The sequence below is a fragment of the Aaosphaeria arxii genome (genome assembly GCF_010015735.1).
Source record: "Aaosphaeria arxii CBS 175.79 unplaced genomic scaffold BU24scaffold_18, whole genome shotgun sequence".
Taxonomy (NCBI): Eukaryota; Fungi; Ascomycota; class Dothideomycetes; order Pleosporales; genus Aaosphaeria; species Aaosphaeria arxii.
In genome coordinates this window covers 335903-353180 of record NW_022983491.1, presented here as the reverse complement: position 1 = coordinate 353180, position 17278 = coordinate 335903, and the positions used below count along the sequence as shown (strand labels likewise).

Sequence of the window (17278 nt, the reverse complement as noted above, 5' to 3'; positions counted from 1 at the left end):
CAGCGTGGAGGGATGGTCTGCGCCAAGCTTCGTCTTGCTCGCCTCCATCACTTGCACCTCTAGCTCTTCCGCGGCGTCCCAACGGCCTGCTAGCTGGTATGCTGCTCCTACCATAGCCATACTGTGGAGTGTCTCTTCGCTTTCAGTCCCCAGCAGCTTGCTTCTAGTGTTCATTGATGCTATTGCTAGGCTTTCTGCCTCGTGGATGTCTCCTCTCTGCCATGCATACCACGCTGCATTGTACATCAATTCAGCCCACTCCTTGTGACTACGTTCGTCTCGTGGTCGTTTAGTTAATGCTGCTATTGCATGTGGGAAAAGTGAGCGACAAGTGTCCCAGTTTTCGTATTGTCCTGTTGGGAAAGCTGAGCATAGAGTGTTGATGAATCGCTGCCTCCAACCTTCTATCTCACCCCTACCTTCGAGCCAATTTTGCATTGCTAGCTGCACTAAGCTGTGCATCTCCAACGTTGTTGGATCAGTCGTTTCAGAGACAAAAGAATAATCTCTCAGAGTCAGGATGTCGTCTGTAAAACTATCATCGACGCTGCAGTCTGAGGCGCTATCGTCATCCTCAGCATCATCACTTTCCTCGCCATCGTCTGCTCGTATATCTCTAGGTGCCGATTGCGAAACGTTCGAGTCGAAAAGCAAGGCTTTAGGAATACCCTGTCGGTCAAAAAAGCTCATAAGCGACAGAATATCCGCAGCCGACCGTCTTGTGCGCCAAATGTGATCGAATGATATTTGCCACGTAACGATGATTGAGTTCTTGGCCTCCTCGTTTCTCCGAAGATGTCCCGCCACCTGGTTCAGTAGGCTAACTTTCCGCTTGTCGTTCTTGCGAAACTCTTCGAGGTATCTTTGGATTGAATAGTGGGGTTCCCGCTTTGAGATGTATGCTGCCGCCTGCACAAGCGCAAGTGGCATATACTCTAGCGTTACTGCTAGCTCATTTACTCCATCTGTAGCGACTTCGCCTCTCAGCTTTTTCTGGAGAAGTTTCTGTGCATCGGTGACATGCATCGGCTTTATGTAGATGATGTCTTGCTCCTCAACTAAATGCAATGCAACAGAAACTGTGCGACTCGTTACAACGACGCTTCCATGCTTGCTTGGAGGGAGGTATCTTGACAGATGTCCCTGGGGCCCCCCTGGCAGTGAAGTAAGCGTTGCAGAGTCGTCGGCATTGTCGAGCACGAGCAACCACTTTCCGTTCTTCTCGTTACGCAGCCAGTTACGCACAAGCTCAAATATATTCGCTTGCGGCTCTGATCGACCAGGCAGCTTGACCTGGTCGGCGATGTCACGGTAGCTCTGCTCAAGTCGAGTCGCGCTGCCAGCGTGCACCCAGAACACCCAAGTGCCCGAAACGCGGTGCGCGGTACGATAGCAATGTTCGATGGCGAGTTGCGACTTACTATAGCCATGTTAGACGTGATATGCACAGAATCTCCCACACAACTTACCCAACCCCACCAAGGCCGACGAGCGCAATCCGAGATGCCGGCGCAGCGCATCGTTCGCAGATCTGGTCGAGTAGCGTGCCTCGAGCGATGAAGTGCGGGTCGCGACGGAACGGTACGAAGCACGCAGGCTCTGGTGGAGTCTCTGGGCGGTCTAGATAGAGGACGATTAGCGCAGCGCTGACGAAGGCGGGAGCGGCACTTGCCGGGAGCAACAAAGTGGATAGCACCAGAGTTGTGTCCAACCTGGAGCCCTAGATTGCCGTTGCCCGCAAATGTAGTGGTGATGCTGGGCAGGGCCATTGTGCAGCGGACGTGTGAAAAGGTAGAAGACATGTTCGTGCTTATCAGGCTGGACCAGATCTCACGTGGCTGCGCAAAGCCGCGGCGCAGCCTCACCGCAGCCTGATCAGCCTAGTCGCCGATGCTCCCTAACGGAACTGTCTTTAGGTAGTACTTGGGAGTAATGCTTGATGAAGAGAAGATAGATTGATTCTGTATACGGATGCTCATCAATGATGCAGGCTCTCCTCACCAACCCGCCGACGTCGGTACGCTCACAAACGGGTGCGACATGGCGTTGCCTTGCGTTACCTTGAGCACGAAGACAGAACTTCAGTATTAGAGACCATGTATATCTTCAATAACTCTGCGATTCTATCTGCCTCATCTCGCATCGAGTATTCAGAAATGTCTTCAAATTCTTGCTTTAACGGGTCACAGAGACAGAAGAAGACCGTCTGGGTAACGCTGTCGTAAACACAGTAATAGAGGCTGGGATCATTCTCCGTAGTTCTATACAGGATGGCCTGAGAACAGACTGCTTTTGCGTTTTCAACTTCGGGATTCGTGTACGTGAGTGCTGTGTGGAAGCAGCTGTTGCGCTGATTGTGGATAACGACAATAATAACCTCCGGTGTGTCTTGTTCTGATTCCTCGGGGCAGATGGTATAGTGTTCTTGCCCAGCGGAGAGCTCGGCAACGCAATGGTTGACTAGATCGCAGAAGGTGCTTCTCTAAGACGAATATCACGGTGGCTCAGCTTAGGAAGCGAACATACCTTGACATTGATGGTCTCGTACGTTGGTTACTCAGAAGGGTCATGCGAGTCAGTTGAACGAACAATACGGATAAATTGAAAGCCGTTCTTGTATATATATCCAGATTATTTAGAATAGGAGCCAGCGTAATGAGATGTCATACAGCCGACGAATTCAAGCCTACGTTGCGTCTATGCATCTAGCCGTTTGTTGAGGAAGCACAAGACGGAGACAAACAAAATTTTAGCAACATCTAAGCTAAATTGGGATGGAAAGAAGCACATGAAACGATTGGTATACATCAAATCAGTAAGGGTAGTGATCTGATGTATCGTTCTAATTATTTGCTGCCATGGCTTGTGAGGCAAACAAGGCACAGTTCAATCTATATTGACACCATTCTCGTGTCTGCTTCTACCAATTTCAGCTGCTCCGTCCGAAAGTAAATCCAGACATGGTACCGGAATTGTGTGCAACCTGGAGACCAGTGTTGCCACTACCAGAGAAGACAATGTGGTGGGACTTTCCTGTACTATCTGCGGCCTTTGTGATAGCCTGCTCCAGCAGTCTGTCCTGAGCGGTGGCTATCTCTCTCAACACAGAGATACCCTGGCCTTCTCCAATTGCGGATACTTCCATGTCACACAGCTCACGCTGGGACAGCTTGGAGGCTGGGAAGAGCTCGACCAGGCTGTCGACCAGCTCCGTGATATCCTCTATCAGTCGTCGAAACTGTTTCTCTTGGTACAAGGCCCACTTTGCCTTTTGTCGCAAACCAGACCTGTTCTGGCGCTCGATCGCTAGCTGCCGCATCTTGTGGTGAAGCTCTGCCATTACTGGATCTAGATCTGTCTGAGGGTTGAATACTGTAAGGCCGTCGTGCTGAGGCTCTGTACGACTCTTGTATTTGTCTGATACGCCTTCAGCATCTGCGAACAGTTCCACTATCTGCCCGAGCAAGGCTTCGGCGTGTTCGACCGTCGACTCGGATCCAAAATGCTCTTGGAGCGACATCGCATCCTGAATATCCTCATCAAGACCTAGTGACTTGCCCCACCGTGACAAGCGGAGTCTTGCGTTGTCGAGTTTCAGCTGACTGGTCTGGAAGTCTTTTCCGAACGAGCGACCGAGCAGGACCAACTCGAAGCATTCGACGGTGTTGTTGAAAAGGGCAACAAGGGCAACGACGCCAACAACAAGCCCAGCGGTTTCTGCCATGTTGCTCTGCTGGCGGAAGATGCTGATGGCGGGATAAATCGGACGCCAGACAGAAGGTTGGGATAGACAAGACGGTATGGGCTGCTACTTCTTGTTGCTCTTCGACATGCGTGTAACGGCAGCATGAGCGAGGGACTAAATTTGTGTGCTGTAGGCGCGATGGCAGCAGGCTGACATGAGGACGCGAGCCCCAACGTGACCGCTCAGCCTCACGCATGACCTGTCCGTCACATCTCACACCGTCAACCTCAACTATTCCCATGGTCCTTCCGAATATAGGTACCACCTCCGCGGGCGACAGCAATCAGGGGATAAATTCAACGCCGATTCTATCCACGTCGCTCCTGGCAAGTACTAGCTCTACCTCGATCCATAACGTTGCGCCAACGACCCCGGTGCACAGAACGCCCTGAGACTCCGCCGCGCCCGTCGTGCTTCGTGCCGTTCCGCCGCGACCCCGACTTTGCTCCTTGCGGAACGCTGCTCGGCCAGCTCTGCAAACGATGCGCTGCGTCGGCGTCGCGAGTCGTGCTTGTAGGTCTTGGTGGTGTGGGGTAGGTCGACTGCACCCCAGAGCAGTACTCGCATCTATGATACAGGAAGTCGCAACTATACCGCACCGCTGAGCGGTCAAAAGAGACATGGATATTCTCCGCACATGCCAACAACAAGGCGCGGCTAGAGCAGAGCTTCCAAGAAATCGCAGAGCAGGTCAAGATCCGTGGTCGCAAAGATCCGTAAGCGGACGTATTCAAGCTGGTCCACGACTGGCTTCAGAACAGAAAGAATGGACCATGGGTGTTAGTGCTCGACAATGCCGATGATGTTGGTGTCTTCTCTAAGTTACTCACCAGCTAGTGTGCGAAAGCGAACGGCGCCAGTTTATTGCGGCGCATCTCAAGCTACCTACCTCTCAGCAGCCACGACAATGGCAGACAGCAAGGGGCGTCGGAAGTCAAGATTCGGGTGAACCAGTATATCGGGACCCACAACAAGAGTAGAAGAAGAATCAAATATCGACTGCATCATTGTGTGAAGTTCTAAGCTCTGAACCTCAAGACTTTAGGCAGTCATGGTCACGAAGCATGGTGCACTTACAGAGAACATAGCGCTTCTATCTCTCTGTGGCACAACGCTTGAGCCGCTTATGGACTATACGCTACCCGTCGATCCTCCTGGGGCAATCCATCATCACCTCTCCCTGCAACATGAGCAACAAGTTGCTGAGGCATTCGCAATTCTCTTAGCAAACACAGACGACCCCAACGCAGTCGGAGCCATATGCGTAGAGGAGCAACCTAACGCTACCGGCTTGTTAATTAGGATGGCTGTGAACTCTGGCAGCCAACAAGAGCGGACATCGACCTTCGATAGAATAATTTGCGCTTTGAAACGCTTAACGGCATGTTCGTAACTTGCTCTTGATTTTACAGTACCATCTGACTGATCGAAATTCAGCAAAAGATGAGGAGACTTTCTTCAAAGAGATCGTGGTTGCCTGTCAATCACGGCTACTAGTTCGCCTACGCTCGAGCCACGCAAAGTCTCACCGGAGACACAAAGTTGGCAGGCAAGCAGTCATCTCAAGATTATGTGATGGCATCAAAGTTATCAGCCGTCTTCGGATCAATCCCGCCGCGACTGCCGCTATCAAGCCACATACTGATCTGCTGGAGTGTGCATTCGCCAAGCTTGAAGCCATGTCCTTTACCGCTGCGCATTCAGAGTCGGGAAGTCAATCTTTGTATTGTATCATCTCAAAGGTGGAAATGCTGCTTACGTCCACGGATATTGTCGCGCTCCTGATGCTGATTCCGAATGATATACCCACTTGGCCAGAATCTGCCGTTCGAAGCTTAGTCAAAAGTCTTAATGGTCTTGCTCAGTATCGCAGTGCAGCACATTATCTCCTAAGAAGAGCTCACAAAGACCCAATCTTCCATCATCTGAAGATAGCAGAGATCTCTAGTGAGACATACCCCGAAGGTCTCGGTACATGGGAACCTCTCTCAGTGCAACATGGTATATTCACAAGAAGCCTTCAAGGATACGATAAATCTGTTCAGAGAAGTGAGATCTCATCTCAGCTCAAATCTATGCTTGGGATGAGCCATTCTGAATTAGAATCATCTATCGATTGTCATGCCACTATGACGAAGCGTGTCCATGCTGAGATCCAGCTACTTCTCTACTCTATGAAACATCCTCCTCTCCTCCAGCCGCGCATCATCTGCTCTAATAAGCACGCTTGCCTGCTCTGCGCTTTGTTCATTCAGGCTCATGGGAAATTTCACATTCGCAGCTGCCATGGAAGGTTGTATCCTAGATGGAGAATTCCTCTACCTCAGATCATGACGTTACCGGAGTCTTCTCGACTCCAAATACAGCAAGCAGTGGATGATCTTAATCAGTTCCTAGAAGCTAAACTCAGAACATACCTACTTCGGTCGCGAAGTAAGTTCTCAGACCCGAATGAAAGCATACTCTTCGCTCCCCAGGCCGATACACCTTCAGCAGTGTCGGCAGTACCGTCACATAGAAGTCGTCCTAAACTTGCAGAATCAAAGTACACGTCCACAGATTATACATCCGTTTTTACGCAGTCGGAAGCAGAAGAATTGCGTTTTCCCATCTCCACAGAAATACACTCCCTGATATCCGGCTGTGCTATTACGACAGTCATATCTCCAGCCTGTATTGTACGATTTCACACACCCCGAATCCATATGATAGTGACATACGACTTAGTGGTAGCAGGCGTTAGTGGTCAGTGGTCGTCGATATCGTCCACACACACAAACCCACCAAATGACGAAAGCATATCGGTGCGAGTTGTATGGCTATCATCTAGGGACGTGAGCTTAGAATCCGGATTGGTACACGTATTTGACCTTGATACACCCTGGTCGATGAAGGAGGCTCCTGGCAGCATCTTCTCTGGTAAAGCAGGGTTAATGCTGAAGAAGAGAGACAACATCATTATTCTTCGTGTAATGCATTAGTGATCTATAATTTCCTTCAAAGGTCACGCAGTATATCTACCTCTACTGTGACCCTATTCAAAAGCCATTTCACAGAACTCTTGCTATCCAGATCTCGAGGGATCATATCTTTCTTCATTATCCATTTTGGACAACACCTCTAATGCACAGGACTGTACACGCTACATCTCCGGGTCGTCGTCGACCTCACGGATGACTCTATACTTAGCAATCACTGGCTCTTTATTGTTTCCTTTCATTGTTGCGACTGTAGGTGATAGCTGGCTTCAAGATATGAGGGTTGACAACAGCTCCGATGCACCAGTCTATGCCAAAACCTCCGCGTTCGAGACTAACTAGCCCAGACGTTTCGATGATCATGCACAAGAAACTCGCGCCCCTTTGTCAAAAGTGGCAAATGCATCACATTCCAGCGCAGCGTCAGGCACTTGAAATCATCATAAGCAAGGATAGATGTTCCAATGCATGGCCATGCATCGTTATAGATTCTGGGACTTGCAATGCTCAATGCTCAGCTGAACCCTCTAACTTACTCTTCTGCTAGGATTAACCACGTCAGGGCCAACCACTAGAAGTTGTGGACTCTATGGAGAAGCATCTATCTAGCCCGATCTGACTTGGCTGGAAAAGGAGGGCCCGGCCACCCAAGCAAACCTCAATTTTGGTGCAAACTTTAAATCGAGTACATCAGTATTAAGTATAGTGTGAAGAAACGTTGGGGTGCGGCCAATGAACAGAACGCGACGATCTTTGTGATTCACTACAAGTGCTGCTGAATTGGATTATGGCACAGTTGACGTTGGCAATAGCTATTCACTATACCCATGAGACCGTGCGACCATCGTGTATGCGAGAGAAGTGGTAATCCAGGTGATTGAGCGTGCGGCGATAGGGCTGCTTCTGCAATATTCACCTTACAAAGCCTATATATACTGTGAGTCAAGCATGAATCCTCAATCCAGAGTTTCCCTCGGTGTATGGGCCTAGTCAACAATATAATTTTGCCGTAACTCTTATATAACGTATGTCGAGGCGTTGCGAGACACTAGGTGTGGCGAGACAGATATGTGATTTGGATTTCTGCATTGTCTTTAATATTAGTTTATAGACGTTTGATTGTTCTACGCTATTTTACATGCATGTCTTTGATGAGAGACTAGTCTCCGGGCAGTATTACTGCGAACTCTGTTGTAACCTCAATCGATTCGACGGCGCTTTCGATCGCCGCCTCAGCAAATCACCCCTGTTTTTCTCGCGACTAGGAGGATCCAGCAATCTACGGGGTTTTGGAAGGAGAGTTCTATGAGTAAGTTGTATATCTCGAGTTATTTGAGGCTTGTACGGTGTCATATTGGGTAGGAGAAGACGCTAGAACCATGGAAAGCTCCTGTAGCGCATGCGTAGCATAAGCTTGATAGTATTTGATGTAAATCAGAACAAAACTGTGCAAAGAAGCCAATACTTAGCATGCTGCTGTTAGTGTTACTGTCATTATTCCTGGCTCTTTTTTTAAGACCCAGCACAGAGTTTTAGCCACAGATCTACAGCCACAGGCGCTTATCGTAGCACATATTAGCTAAGAAACAAACCAGTACACGGACCCTTCCCGCGATTACCCTTATCCTTCCGAACAGGGGGGCGACGTCGCATGACATCGCGTAGTGTGACTGCTTTAAGGCCAATAACAACTTCGGAGCAATCAGTAGTTATGGGTTTGGTTTTCAACATACCCTTACCCAGTATGGCTATGCTTGGTTTGCCTGTGATAGAGTTGATTGGGATGGATTGCAATTCCTGGACTCTATTTCACAAAAGCTAGCTGGTATTTCGAAAGCGTATCTCCTCTCGTGGTTCCCAGACAGTGATGGGGTTCTCTTTGACTCTCCTATAACCCTGGGCGACTTCAAGAACCTTCTCATCAGTGCACCCCTGGGTAGTGTAGCAGAAAATGAGATTCTTATTCTGTTTGCACATACCATCTGCAAGGTATATCGGGCTGATGTACTCAAGGCCCTAGAGAAGGAGATCCGAGCAGAGGCTTCGCACCTTATTCGGCCAGATGAAATTAAGTTCTCGAGGAGTGGCTTCCAGTCAGCACTCTCTACTGACCTAGTGTTTGTCGCCCAGAATCGTACGTGTGCCAAAACACCTAGGGAGATGTTTAAGTGGATTTGGGGCAACGATGGTCCGTACAACCGAGTTCACATAGTAACAAGGCCGTATCGGCAACAGTTGCATACTATTTCGAATCTCTTTGCTACCGAGTTAAATTACCTAAAGGTTCAATGGGAAGAGACCTTGTACTGTGAGTTCTGGAAACATCATCACGCAATTCCCTATCCATGTAGCTCTAGTGGATCGTTGATTTCAAAACCAAAGCCAAAAAAGGGTGAGCCCAACAACAGACGGAAAATGTTTGGGGTTCAGGCTTTAGATAAGGAAGGAACAATGTTTGAGTGGACAAGAGACAGAATCATTCAGGCTGAGATTCCGAGATATCCACCTGCATGTAACCTAAGGGGGGGGAAGCTTTCAATGTATCTATCACGCCTACCTAGGTAGGTGTAATGGGCTGGTGCCCAGGAGATATACCCTGGATGAGATCCAGTGTAGTAATCGCGATAAAGCGCCGTGAGAACAACTAACGACTACCAGCTGCCCGTCGAGGGCACTTGGTGGCCAGTGTAGTTGAGTACTTCTCCTGAGTTTCCTAGTTAGAATTAGCGTGGTTTTCGTAAGGGATTCTTATAATCCCTACTCGAGGCTCCCTAAGACCTCTATCGAATTCATTACTGTTATCAGGTATCTGCAAGCTCTGCGCAACCCTTACACTGGAGCTGTCTGTGTTAGCCTTGCACTATCTGAGTTTGCTTGCAGAATCGTTCTTCCAAGCAATTGCACGGTAGATCCGGACATGATTGCTATTTGGGATGCCGCAAAAATCATCATATTCCTGATGAATGACATGCATTCCTTGAAGAAGAAATTCGCCCAAGGGCAGATGGACTTAGTCTTATTATTTCTTCTTGTGGAACATGGATCAACTAAAGAAGCGTTCGAGATTGCAATGAACCTCATTGTACAGTTTTTCCAGGCAGTAGATGAGGCTACTAAGCGACTTCTTCAGCGGTATAAGAGCGATATGGATCTCTAGAGAAGTTTAAAAACCTTCATTGATAACTGTAAATTTGCTTGCACGGGTAACATGAATTGGAGTCTCGTGTCTGGTCGCTTGCAATTGTGTCTTTGCCTTCTTCCTTTGCATGTTAGGCATATTGCGAAGTCTATTCATCTTCAACCTTAGATTTACTCTTTGCAAACCTAACTCTGAATGATACTGTAGCAATTCTGGTAGTATCTGGGGTCCAGATCATCAGCTTGCAATCAATACACCGTGCGATCAAGAGTAGGCTTTCTCCCCGTTGGGAACAGCACAGAGTCTAAAGTGGTTCTATAGTTTCTGGGTTAGACCTATCTCAACCAGCTATAGAAAGACGTATGCAGTAGAGCAAATATTGGTGATAGTGTAGTTAGTTGAGTCGGAGGAAGAGGGGTAGGGGGTTTAGTCGCTGAAAGTCGGTGTGCGGGCTTTGTGTTCACTGAGTGCCTTGATGAAAGGCTGCGGGGTACTGAACAAACACCTATCTTCTTTCACGCGACGCTTTTTTCTGTACAACAAACATCATCATTTTAAAGCACTGCCCACGATACAGTCTAGAACATACACGCCATCGCTATCTATTTCGAAACGTAAGACTCAGTCATACAAGCTGATGAATCTCTATCGAAGGCGTTCTCAAGATGTATCGAAGCATAAGCAAAGCCAAGCGGGCTTGCTGGAATGGCACGAATTGTGTGAGTTGATGGAGTACACCAACCCTTTCCAAAGGTATACGCTACTGACTCTATATGACAGCAAATTGGCAGCAGTGAGCTATTCGAGTTTGATACTGCTAATCGTTGTGAATGTAACAGCTGATTAGTGAATTCAGAGATAACGAGTACATTCTTTCGGGATACAGGTCAGTCTTCTTCATTTCGGAGCAAGAAATATATTGTCTCATTCAACCGTACAGGCATCCGTCCGGTTCCTATTCACAATCTTTTCAGAGCATTTTGCATTTGCATAATGAAACTGGTAACACGCCCCTTGCACGATTATATGCAAATCGTCCTTACATTTTCGCGGCAGTCAACATTCATTCACATATAACTGGAGTCATTCTGTTTATCACTCTGCCATTTCTTACATATATGGAGAGAACCAACCTTGCGCTAGTGCAGACTGGTGATATTGTGGCGCTCTCCCTGTTTTTCTTTGGAGTTGCAACATGCTTCTTCCTTTCCGCAGCGTACTGCATCCTTTTACTCTCTGACTTCAATGATTAACGGTGACAGCTATCACACTTTTGGGAACCACAGTCCTCGTGTTGCAGCGTTGGGGAACCAATTCGACTACCTTGGCATCATTATTCTGATGTGGGGCGCGACCATACCAAGTGTTTATTATGGGTTCCATTGTGAGCTAAGGTTACAGATGCAGTACTGGCTGGTAGTAAGTAAAGATCTTACCAAAGGACTGACAAACATTAAGGACTAATGAATCCCCAGATAAGCATGCTCGCGTTAGCCTGTGCTACAGCTACTCTCCATCCAAGGTTTCGGCATCCTACGCTTCGCAAATATCGTGCAGTAATGTACTCAAGTCTAGGCTTCTCCTCTGTCATTTTCGTGATTCATGGACTCATACTATATGGATGGGAGAGACAAATGAAACGTATGAGCCTTGATTGGATGGCTGCTACGGCCAGTTTCAACGTGATGGGCGCTATTGCGTATGCCATTCGGGTAAGCTTCGTTTGATAAATTTTACATAGCGCTCCCTCTAATCTGAACAGATACCCGAGCGTTGGTCTCCTTACACCTTCGATTTCTTCGGAAGCAGCCACCAGATACTTCACGTAATGGTCATTATTTCAGGCTTGGCGCACATGATGGGTTTGCTTAGAGCCTTAGACTATATAAAAGTCCACGAAACCCACTGCATTTGATTGCGACATAGGAGGGGAGTGCACATACATCGTCGACAAGAAGCAAGGCATATTAAGGGTATCATGACTTTTTAAGTTGTTGACAGCTTTATCTTCAATTATATACTAATCCTTCCGTTTTGCTTTCGATTCCTCTCGTTGGCTAAGTTTCGAGCAGCTTCCATCATCATCTCTTCGACAGCCCAACTATCTCTATTACATTTATCATCACCAAGACATGACATATATAATAACTAAAATAGACTATGCCAACACTGATGCTTTTGCCATTAGTGCTGCGCCTACTGCTGACCCATCCCTTGCAAAACCCATCTGGATTCTCCTTTCACCATCCCATCCAATATCATCGATATCCCTCAGCGCGCTACGCATAAAATTCTCGAACCCTGGATACTTTTCGATAAGTGAGCCGTCTACACCCACATCGACAATGTCATCTTCGTTCCTGTCCTGCACGGTAGTTTCTGGGGCGTGCTTTGGCTGCCGGGCAGAAAACCCTAATTGCGCGAAAAACTGGCTGATCCAACAAAGAAGCCGACAGCCGCGTCCACTGCTCTTCAATGATTGAGTTGCATGCTTTCGAGCTTGGACACTCGTCACCTCAATGAGCTCTTTCTCATGCCGTGATTGACGTAAGCGTCCAGATTGTAGAATGATTGCGCCCAGACCCGACCCAGCTAATCGTGCTGAGCGTTTTGCTATCCCATTTGCAAGTTGTTGCAAGGTTCTTACGTCACTCGAAGTAACGTTTTTGGCCAGTAGCACCTCCTCGATGGCTGCAGTGACTTCTGGAGTATCAGTCTGCTCACTACTGGCCAGCAGTGAGAGGAATGAGCTGTCGAGGCCGTAAGGACAATTACATGATGAATCTGAATTTAGAGCCATGTCGAATATACCTTGGCTGTAGCAGGCTACTATGACTAACCGCAGTAGTTCGCCGAGGTACATGCCAGATACCCGTTTCTCTAACTGTTGGCTCCCAGGGTTGTTCGAGTTGATGTCTAAGCTACGGTCAAAGCTTGTGGTCGGTAGCGTCTCAAGATCATCGTCGAAGCAACCCCATTCCGTGTTGATGACCATCGACGCGTTCGAAACCGTCGTTCCAGCTCTAGAAATCCTCTTCACATTGCTGAGCTTTTCAATGTATGCAGCGTTTGTACCCGTGCCTATAATCACGCCTGCTAGTGTAGAACCATGCGATTGTGCAGTATAAGCTCTCGTTAGCATTGTGCCTACACTATCATTTGCCAAAGCTACAACATGAACTGGGAGCTTCAATTCATCCACAGATTGCTGGAGCATGGCGCATGGATTCTCCCCTATGGCTTCGGGAATATTCCAACCTTTGTCCCACTGTATCAACGTCCCCTGTGATATCGATGTTTGCTCGCACGTAAAACTGAACGTAAAACTAAGAGGAATTCGCGATGCACCTTCTGCTAGAAGCCGAAGGTCAGGGCGATCGAGAAAAACACCAATAGCTTCGGATATAAAGTCGAATAATGGCTTGTATCTGGGATTGATCCGTACGTGCGCGGGCACCGTCTTCTTGGTCTGTACTACTTTGTACGTCGAATCGCCCAGTAAATTTACGAGACATATCCGACAGTTGGTTCCACCAAGGTCGACTGTCAGAAACGTCCCCTTCTCGGTCCCATCCGGAATATGGCATACGTAGGATGGTAATTGCCACGGCCTTGAGTAGATCAATCCATCTCCTATGATGAACAGGAATCAGTCTATATCATAGAAAAATTGCAGAAAAGATGACCCACGCATTTGCTGGACAAATTTCCGTGTAATGTTCCGTACATGCTTATCGGTGAGATCGAATTGGTCCAAGATACCTCTGACCAGTGGCGAAGCCGGTCCTTTGATTTCGCTGTCATGTGATAGCATGGCAGGCAGCACGGCTGGGAAAGCCGCTGGCGACTTCTACAATTTAAGAAAACCCTCTGCCTATGCACTGATCTGCGCTGCGATGCGCAATTTACGCCGATGGAAGCCCGGTGTTTTGACCGGTTATTACCGGTGGAATGCTGAGTGGCACTTAGCTTTTCTGGGAAGGTATCTCCTTGTCTTGGCATTGCTTCCCAACTCAAAAACTAGATAATCCGCCAAACCCCGGGCAAATACACCGGAACGAAATCTCAGAGGCATTTATCGGAAAAATGACACAACGGAATGCAGCGCGCGAACCGACCTTTGGATCTGAAAGGGTCTTTCGCAATGGAAATCCAGGAGTCGAGCCCAAGGCTCGAAAAGCTTGCAGTGAGTAGCGCGAGAAATGAGTTACGAAAGCCTACTGAGACCCTTTGCGTTGTAGCAAACTGCCGAAAGCAGAAAATGAGATGTCTTCCGGGGAACGGAAATATCTGTCGCAGATGTTATCGATCTGGATTGCCATGTATATTCATACCAAGGGCAAATGCGGCAAACGTTGGGGATCTCGTACCTAGCCAGCGACTAGATGCGCATTTTCAAGTCGATGTGCTTCAGAGGCTCCGAACCATCGAGGAAATTCTTGGTATTGGCTGTCCAGAATCAACTGAGGAGGCCACCAGTAACAGTAGGGCTCTATCCGACAATGTACCGTCTGAATTGCGTGGCTTCCAAGCATTGTGGGAAGCGCTCAGAACACTGCAAGAGAATTGCACTAACATTGACGTCCCATCTGCAATCTGGAATAAAAATGTCGTTGGTGAACTTTGGTCATCGTTTCAGGATAGAATGCCCGGGTTGCATTTCATGCCGAAAAAACAGACATTTTCCTCTCCTCAACCATTACTTCTTGTCGCTATTTTGCATTTCTCGAGCGTACGGGGCCCACCCGAAACAGCAGAATTATCTCCAAGCTATTTTCGAGTATTCAACAATGCTATTGCGCATCTTCTTATCCCTGAGAGTGCTTTTAGCCAACCGCCACAAAACGACTGTGCCATCGAAGAATGGGCATTCCAGACTGTGTTAGGAATCGTATTGGCCGGACTGCTGAACGAAGCCAGCATACCTGAAACTGGTTTGTGGATATCCGTTGCTTATCGTTTAATACTGGAGCATTGCCCAGCTCATGTCGACGAAACCTCGAGGGAATGGAGAAAACTCTTTAGTGGTGTGCAAATCATTGATCTTGAGCACGCATCTCTCCATCTGTCGTGCCCAGTCATCCCGATGGAGGCACCCTTGCCAGGCCTGCGAACTTCGCATCGGGACCAATTGAATAAACTATCACGTATGATGCATACAGGTTTAACCCACTTCACAGGGAGAGGACTACCTACCATCTGGTCATGTTTTCAGTATGACAAACCACTAGTTTCAAATCTGGCATCTTCGTTCACGGCAGTTGACGCAGCCGTTATCAGGGACTGGGCTAGACAATTAGATGAATGGCTCGAGGAGTTTAGCACGACAGTAGAAGGTTCAGAGCATACTCGGCATTTGGTCTTTCGACAATATGTACTACACCGTATGGTAGTATTGTCTATCTACCATACTGCTCGGGGTTGCGACCTCTGGTCTAGTACAGTCACACCCAAAGAACAACACGAATTGCTCCTTTCGGCACGTGCGACGATCAGACTTCATGTGCAAGATGACACGATCTGGGCGAACTGGGATCTAGTCATGATTACTTGGGCTGCGCTGATTCTCTTACAAGGGATAGAAGGCAATGCAGGGGAAGTTAATGGTAGGATTTCCTGAAATCATGCTACATAGTTATCTAATTAACCTGAGACAGATCTAGATGCGATCAAAGTACACCTCGATAAATTGAAACAAGCGAATGATCCGAAACCCCTGTTGCACACCAAATTGATCACTCGTCTCGATGGCAGTCTTCAAAAAGTCAACACCCACAAGGTAAACGACTCATCCCAACAGAATTACACCACACTTGATGTCGATAGCTCGTGGCATATTTTCGATCAAGCCAGCCTTGAGCAGATGAATTTTGGATCTTGGTCATATCCCGGGGCATCTGAATCTACCCAGTGGACTGATGCACAAATATGAAATCAAAAACATCAAAAGACTTATCTCTATTACAATTGATAGTCGCAACCCGATGTATTGTCGCAACGCAAACAACCGACCGCATCATGCTGTAGCATACGATACGGTCGCAGATCTTACTGGAAAACCCTTCATGGGATGAATGCGAGAAGACATGCTGTCCGGACTCAGATCTTCAGATTCGACATCTAATGGGTCCTGTTGGAAGCCGTTCGTTTGTACCAGTCGTTGTTGCGCTTTGGTACCCTTGTGCGTGGTCCACTCAACGCCTTTGAAGTACTACGCCTCATGTCAGAGAAGAGCCCATAAGCATTTTAAATCTATCACTCACGGCAACGGTCTTGACTTTCAATTCCATGGTAGCATCCTCATCAACAACAAGCAGACTGCATGGATGCAGCTGCAGACAGGAAAGTGTGTGCATATGATTTACCCCTCCTTCAATCGCGGACTGGATAGCGAGTGCCTTGGTGGTTCCTGTAGCAATTATGACGACCTCCTTTGCGTCCATAATCGTCTGCACCCCAACCGTAAGAGCCATACGAGGGACCATGCTCATATTCCCATCGAAGAACCTAGCGTTCGCTAGCATTGTCTCGTACGCCAAGGACTTGAGTCGAGTGCGGCTTGATAGGCTTGATCCCGGCTCGTTGAACGCAATGTGGCCATCGCTTCCCACGCCACCAAGGAACAGCTGGATGCCACCATATTTCTTAATTTTGGCCTCGTACATGGCGCATTCTTGTTGCAGATTGATTGCATTTCCATCGAGCATGTTTATATTTGATAGATCGATGTCGATGTGGTTGAAAAGGTATGTGTGCATGAATGAATGGTATGATTCGGGATGTTCTCTTGGGAGGCCAACGTACTCATCCATGTTGAACGTGACAACATGGCGGAAGGATACACGTGCCATTTTGTGAGCAACGACTAGCGCGCGGTATACCGGAATTGGGCTACTTCCAGTCGGCAGGCCTAAGACGAAGGGATTCGCTGCTGTAGGCGAAAATGTATTGATGCGTTCAATGATGTATTCAGCGACATACTCCGCTGTCGTGTCGGCGCCTTCACGGATGATGAGACGCATGATCGTAATGGTTGGCAGTAACTGATTAGAGTCGAAGTTTTTGACGTTCAGGTCGTTTAGTAGTGCGCGGCCTGAACCTAAGGTCTAGAAATATGGCTGTACAGAAATGATAATTTCAAGATCGGTGCCACCTATGATTTCCGGAAGATGGTGTAGATGGCCACCCGGTCATTCTTCACTCCGGTGATCTTCGGCCAACATCGGAGGGAAGCCGTCGACATTGGCGCTGGTCAACGTAACCGAAAGATCCGCCGATATTGAATCTCACAATCTGGCCCTCCATGCTCCACTTCTCCACGAAGCTTATCACACGTTGATGTGCTATTCTGCAATTGAGCTGGCATATGAACTACCCCATAATCTTAGTTGTTATTAAAAAGCTAGGACAGTCTTA

The 17278-nt window shown here is 48.0% G+C and overlaps 7 protein-coding genes across 7 annotated transcripts in view; 3 read left to right on the top strand and 4 right to left on the bottom strand.

The window, feature by feature from the left end:
* BU24DRAFT_445538 (uncharacterized protein) overlaps nucleotides 1-1769 on the bottom strand; it is a gene marked incomplete at its 5' end in the record, with an annotated part of 3091 nt that extends 1322 nt beyond the window's left edge. The window contains 3 exons of the mRNA XM_033530706.1: nucleotides 58-1420; nucleotides 1470-1620; nucleotides 1652-1769. Coding sequence (XP_033376897.1) covers nucleotides 58-1420; nucleotides 1470-1620; nucleotides 1652-1769 — 1632 coding nt within the window. The remainder of the gene's footprint in view (nucleotides 1-57; nucleotides 1421-1469; nucleotides 1621-1651) is intronic.
* Nucleotides 1770-2607: 838 nt separating this feature from the next.
* Nucleotides 2608-4017, bottom strand: BU24DRAFT_429392 (small s protein). Its single transcript, XM_033529719.1, has one exon. The coding sequence runs from the start codon at nucleotides 3722-3724 to the stop codon at nucleotides 2930-2932; it is 795 nt and encodes a 264-aa protein (XP_033376896.1). The 5' UTR covers nucleotides 3725-4017; the 3' UTR covers nucleotides 2608-2929.
* Nucleotides 4018-4796: 779 nt separating this feature from the next.
* Nucleotides 4797-6263, top strand: BU24DRAFT_415907 (uncharacterized protein; the record flags this gene model as incomplete). Its single annotated transcript, XM_033526331.1, has 3 exons — nucleotides 4797-5130; nucleotides 5183-6178; nucleotides 6223-6263. 3 exons carry the CDS (start codon nucleotides 4797-4799, stop codon nucleotides 6261-6263), a joined length of 1371 nt encoding a protein of 456 aa, XP_033376895.1.
* Nucleotides 6264-10499: 4236 nt separating this feature from the next.
* Nucleotides 10500-11777, top strand: BU24DRAFT_360116 (Hly-III related protein; the record flags this gene model as incomplete). Its single annotated transcript, XM_033524084.1, has 5 exons — nucleotides 10500-10581; nucleotides 10919-11078; nucleotides 11125-11281; nucleotides 11338-11574; nucleotides 11625-11777. 5 exons carry the CDS (start codon nucleotides 10500-10502, stop codon nucleotides 11775-11777), a joined length of 789 nt encoding a protein of 262 aa, XP_033376894.1.
* A 114-nt stretch (nucleotides 11778-11891) lies between these two features.
* On the bottom strand, nucleotides 11892-13683 carry BU24DRAFT_381911 (actin-like ATPase domain-containing protein). Its single transcript, XM_033524751.1, has 2 exons — nucleotides 13553-13683; nucleotides 11892-13495 (listed from the first exon to the last, which is right to left on the bottom strand). Exons 1-2 carry the CDS (start codon nucleotides 13674-13676, stop codon nucleotides 12021-12023), a joined length of 1599 nt encoding a protein of 532 aa, XP_033376893.1. The 5' UTR covers nucleotides 13677-13683; the 3' UTR covers nucleotides 11892-12020.
* Nucleotides 13684-13948: 265 nt separating this feature from the next.
* Nucleotides 13949-15794, top strand: BU24DRAFT_360239 (uncharacterized protein; the record flags this gene model as incomplete). The annotated part of the gene is made up of 3 exons (XM_033524094.1): nucleotides 13949-14048; nucleotides 14104-15468; nucleotides 15520-15794. The coding sequence occupies 3 exons, from the start codon at nucleotides 13949-13951 to the stop codon at nucleotides 15792-15794; spliced, it is 1740 nt and encodes a 579-aa protein (XP_033376892.1).
* A 286-nt stretch (nucleotides 15795-16080) lies between these two features.
* BU24DRAFT_360279 (putative glucosamine-6-phosphate isomerase) lies at nucleotides 16081-16884 on the bottom strand (the record flags this gene model as incomplete). The annotated part of the gene is made up of 1 exon (XM_033524095.1): nucleotides 16081-16884. The coding sequence occupies one exon, from the start codon at nucleotides 16882-16884 to the stop codon at nucleotides 16081-16083; it is 804 nt and encodes a 267-aa protein (XP_033376891.1).
* Nucleotides 16885-17278: the final 394 nt, after the last annotated feature.

What these genes read in the sequence shown, in the direction of transcription:
- BU24DRAFT_381911 (XM_033524751.1), bottom strand. Translation starts at nt 13,676, where the DNA reads ATGCTATCACATGACAGCGAAATCAAAGGACCGGCTTCGCCACTGGTC. An exon ending in GAAATTTGTCCAGCAAATGC is followed by an intron (nt 13,496 to 13,552) that starts GTGGGTCATCTT and finishes TGTTCATCATAG; the next exon opens with GAGATGGATTGATCTACTCA.
- BU24DRAFT_429392 (XM_033529719.1), bottom strand. Translation starts at nt 3,724, where the DNA reads ATGGCAGAAACCGCTGGGCTTGTTGTTGGCGTCGTTGCCCTTGTTGCC.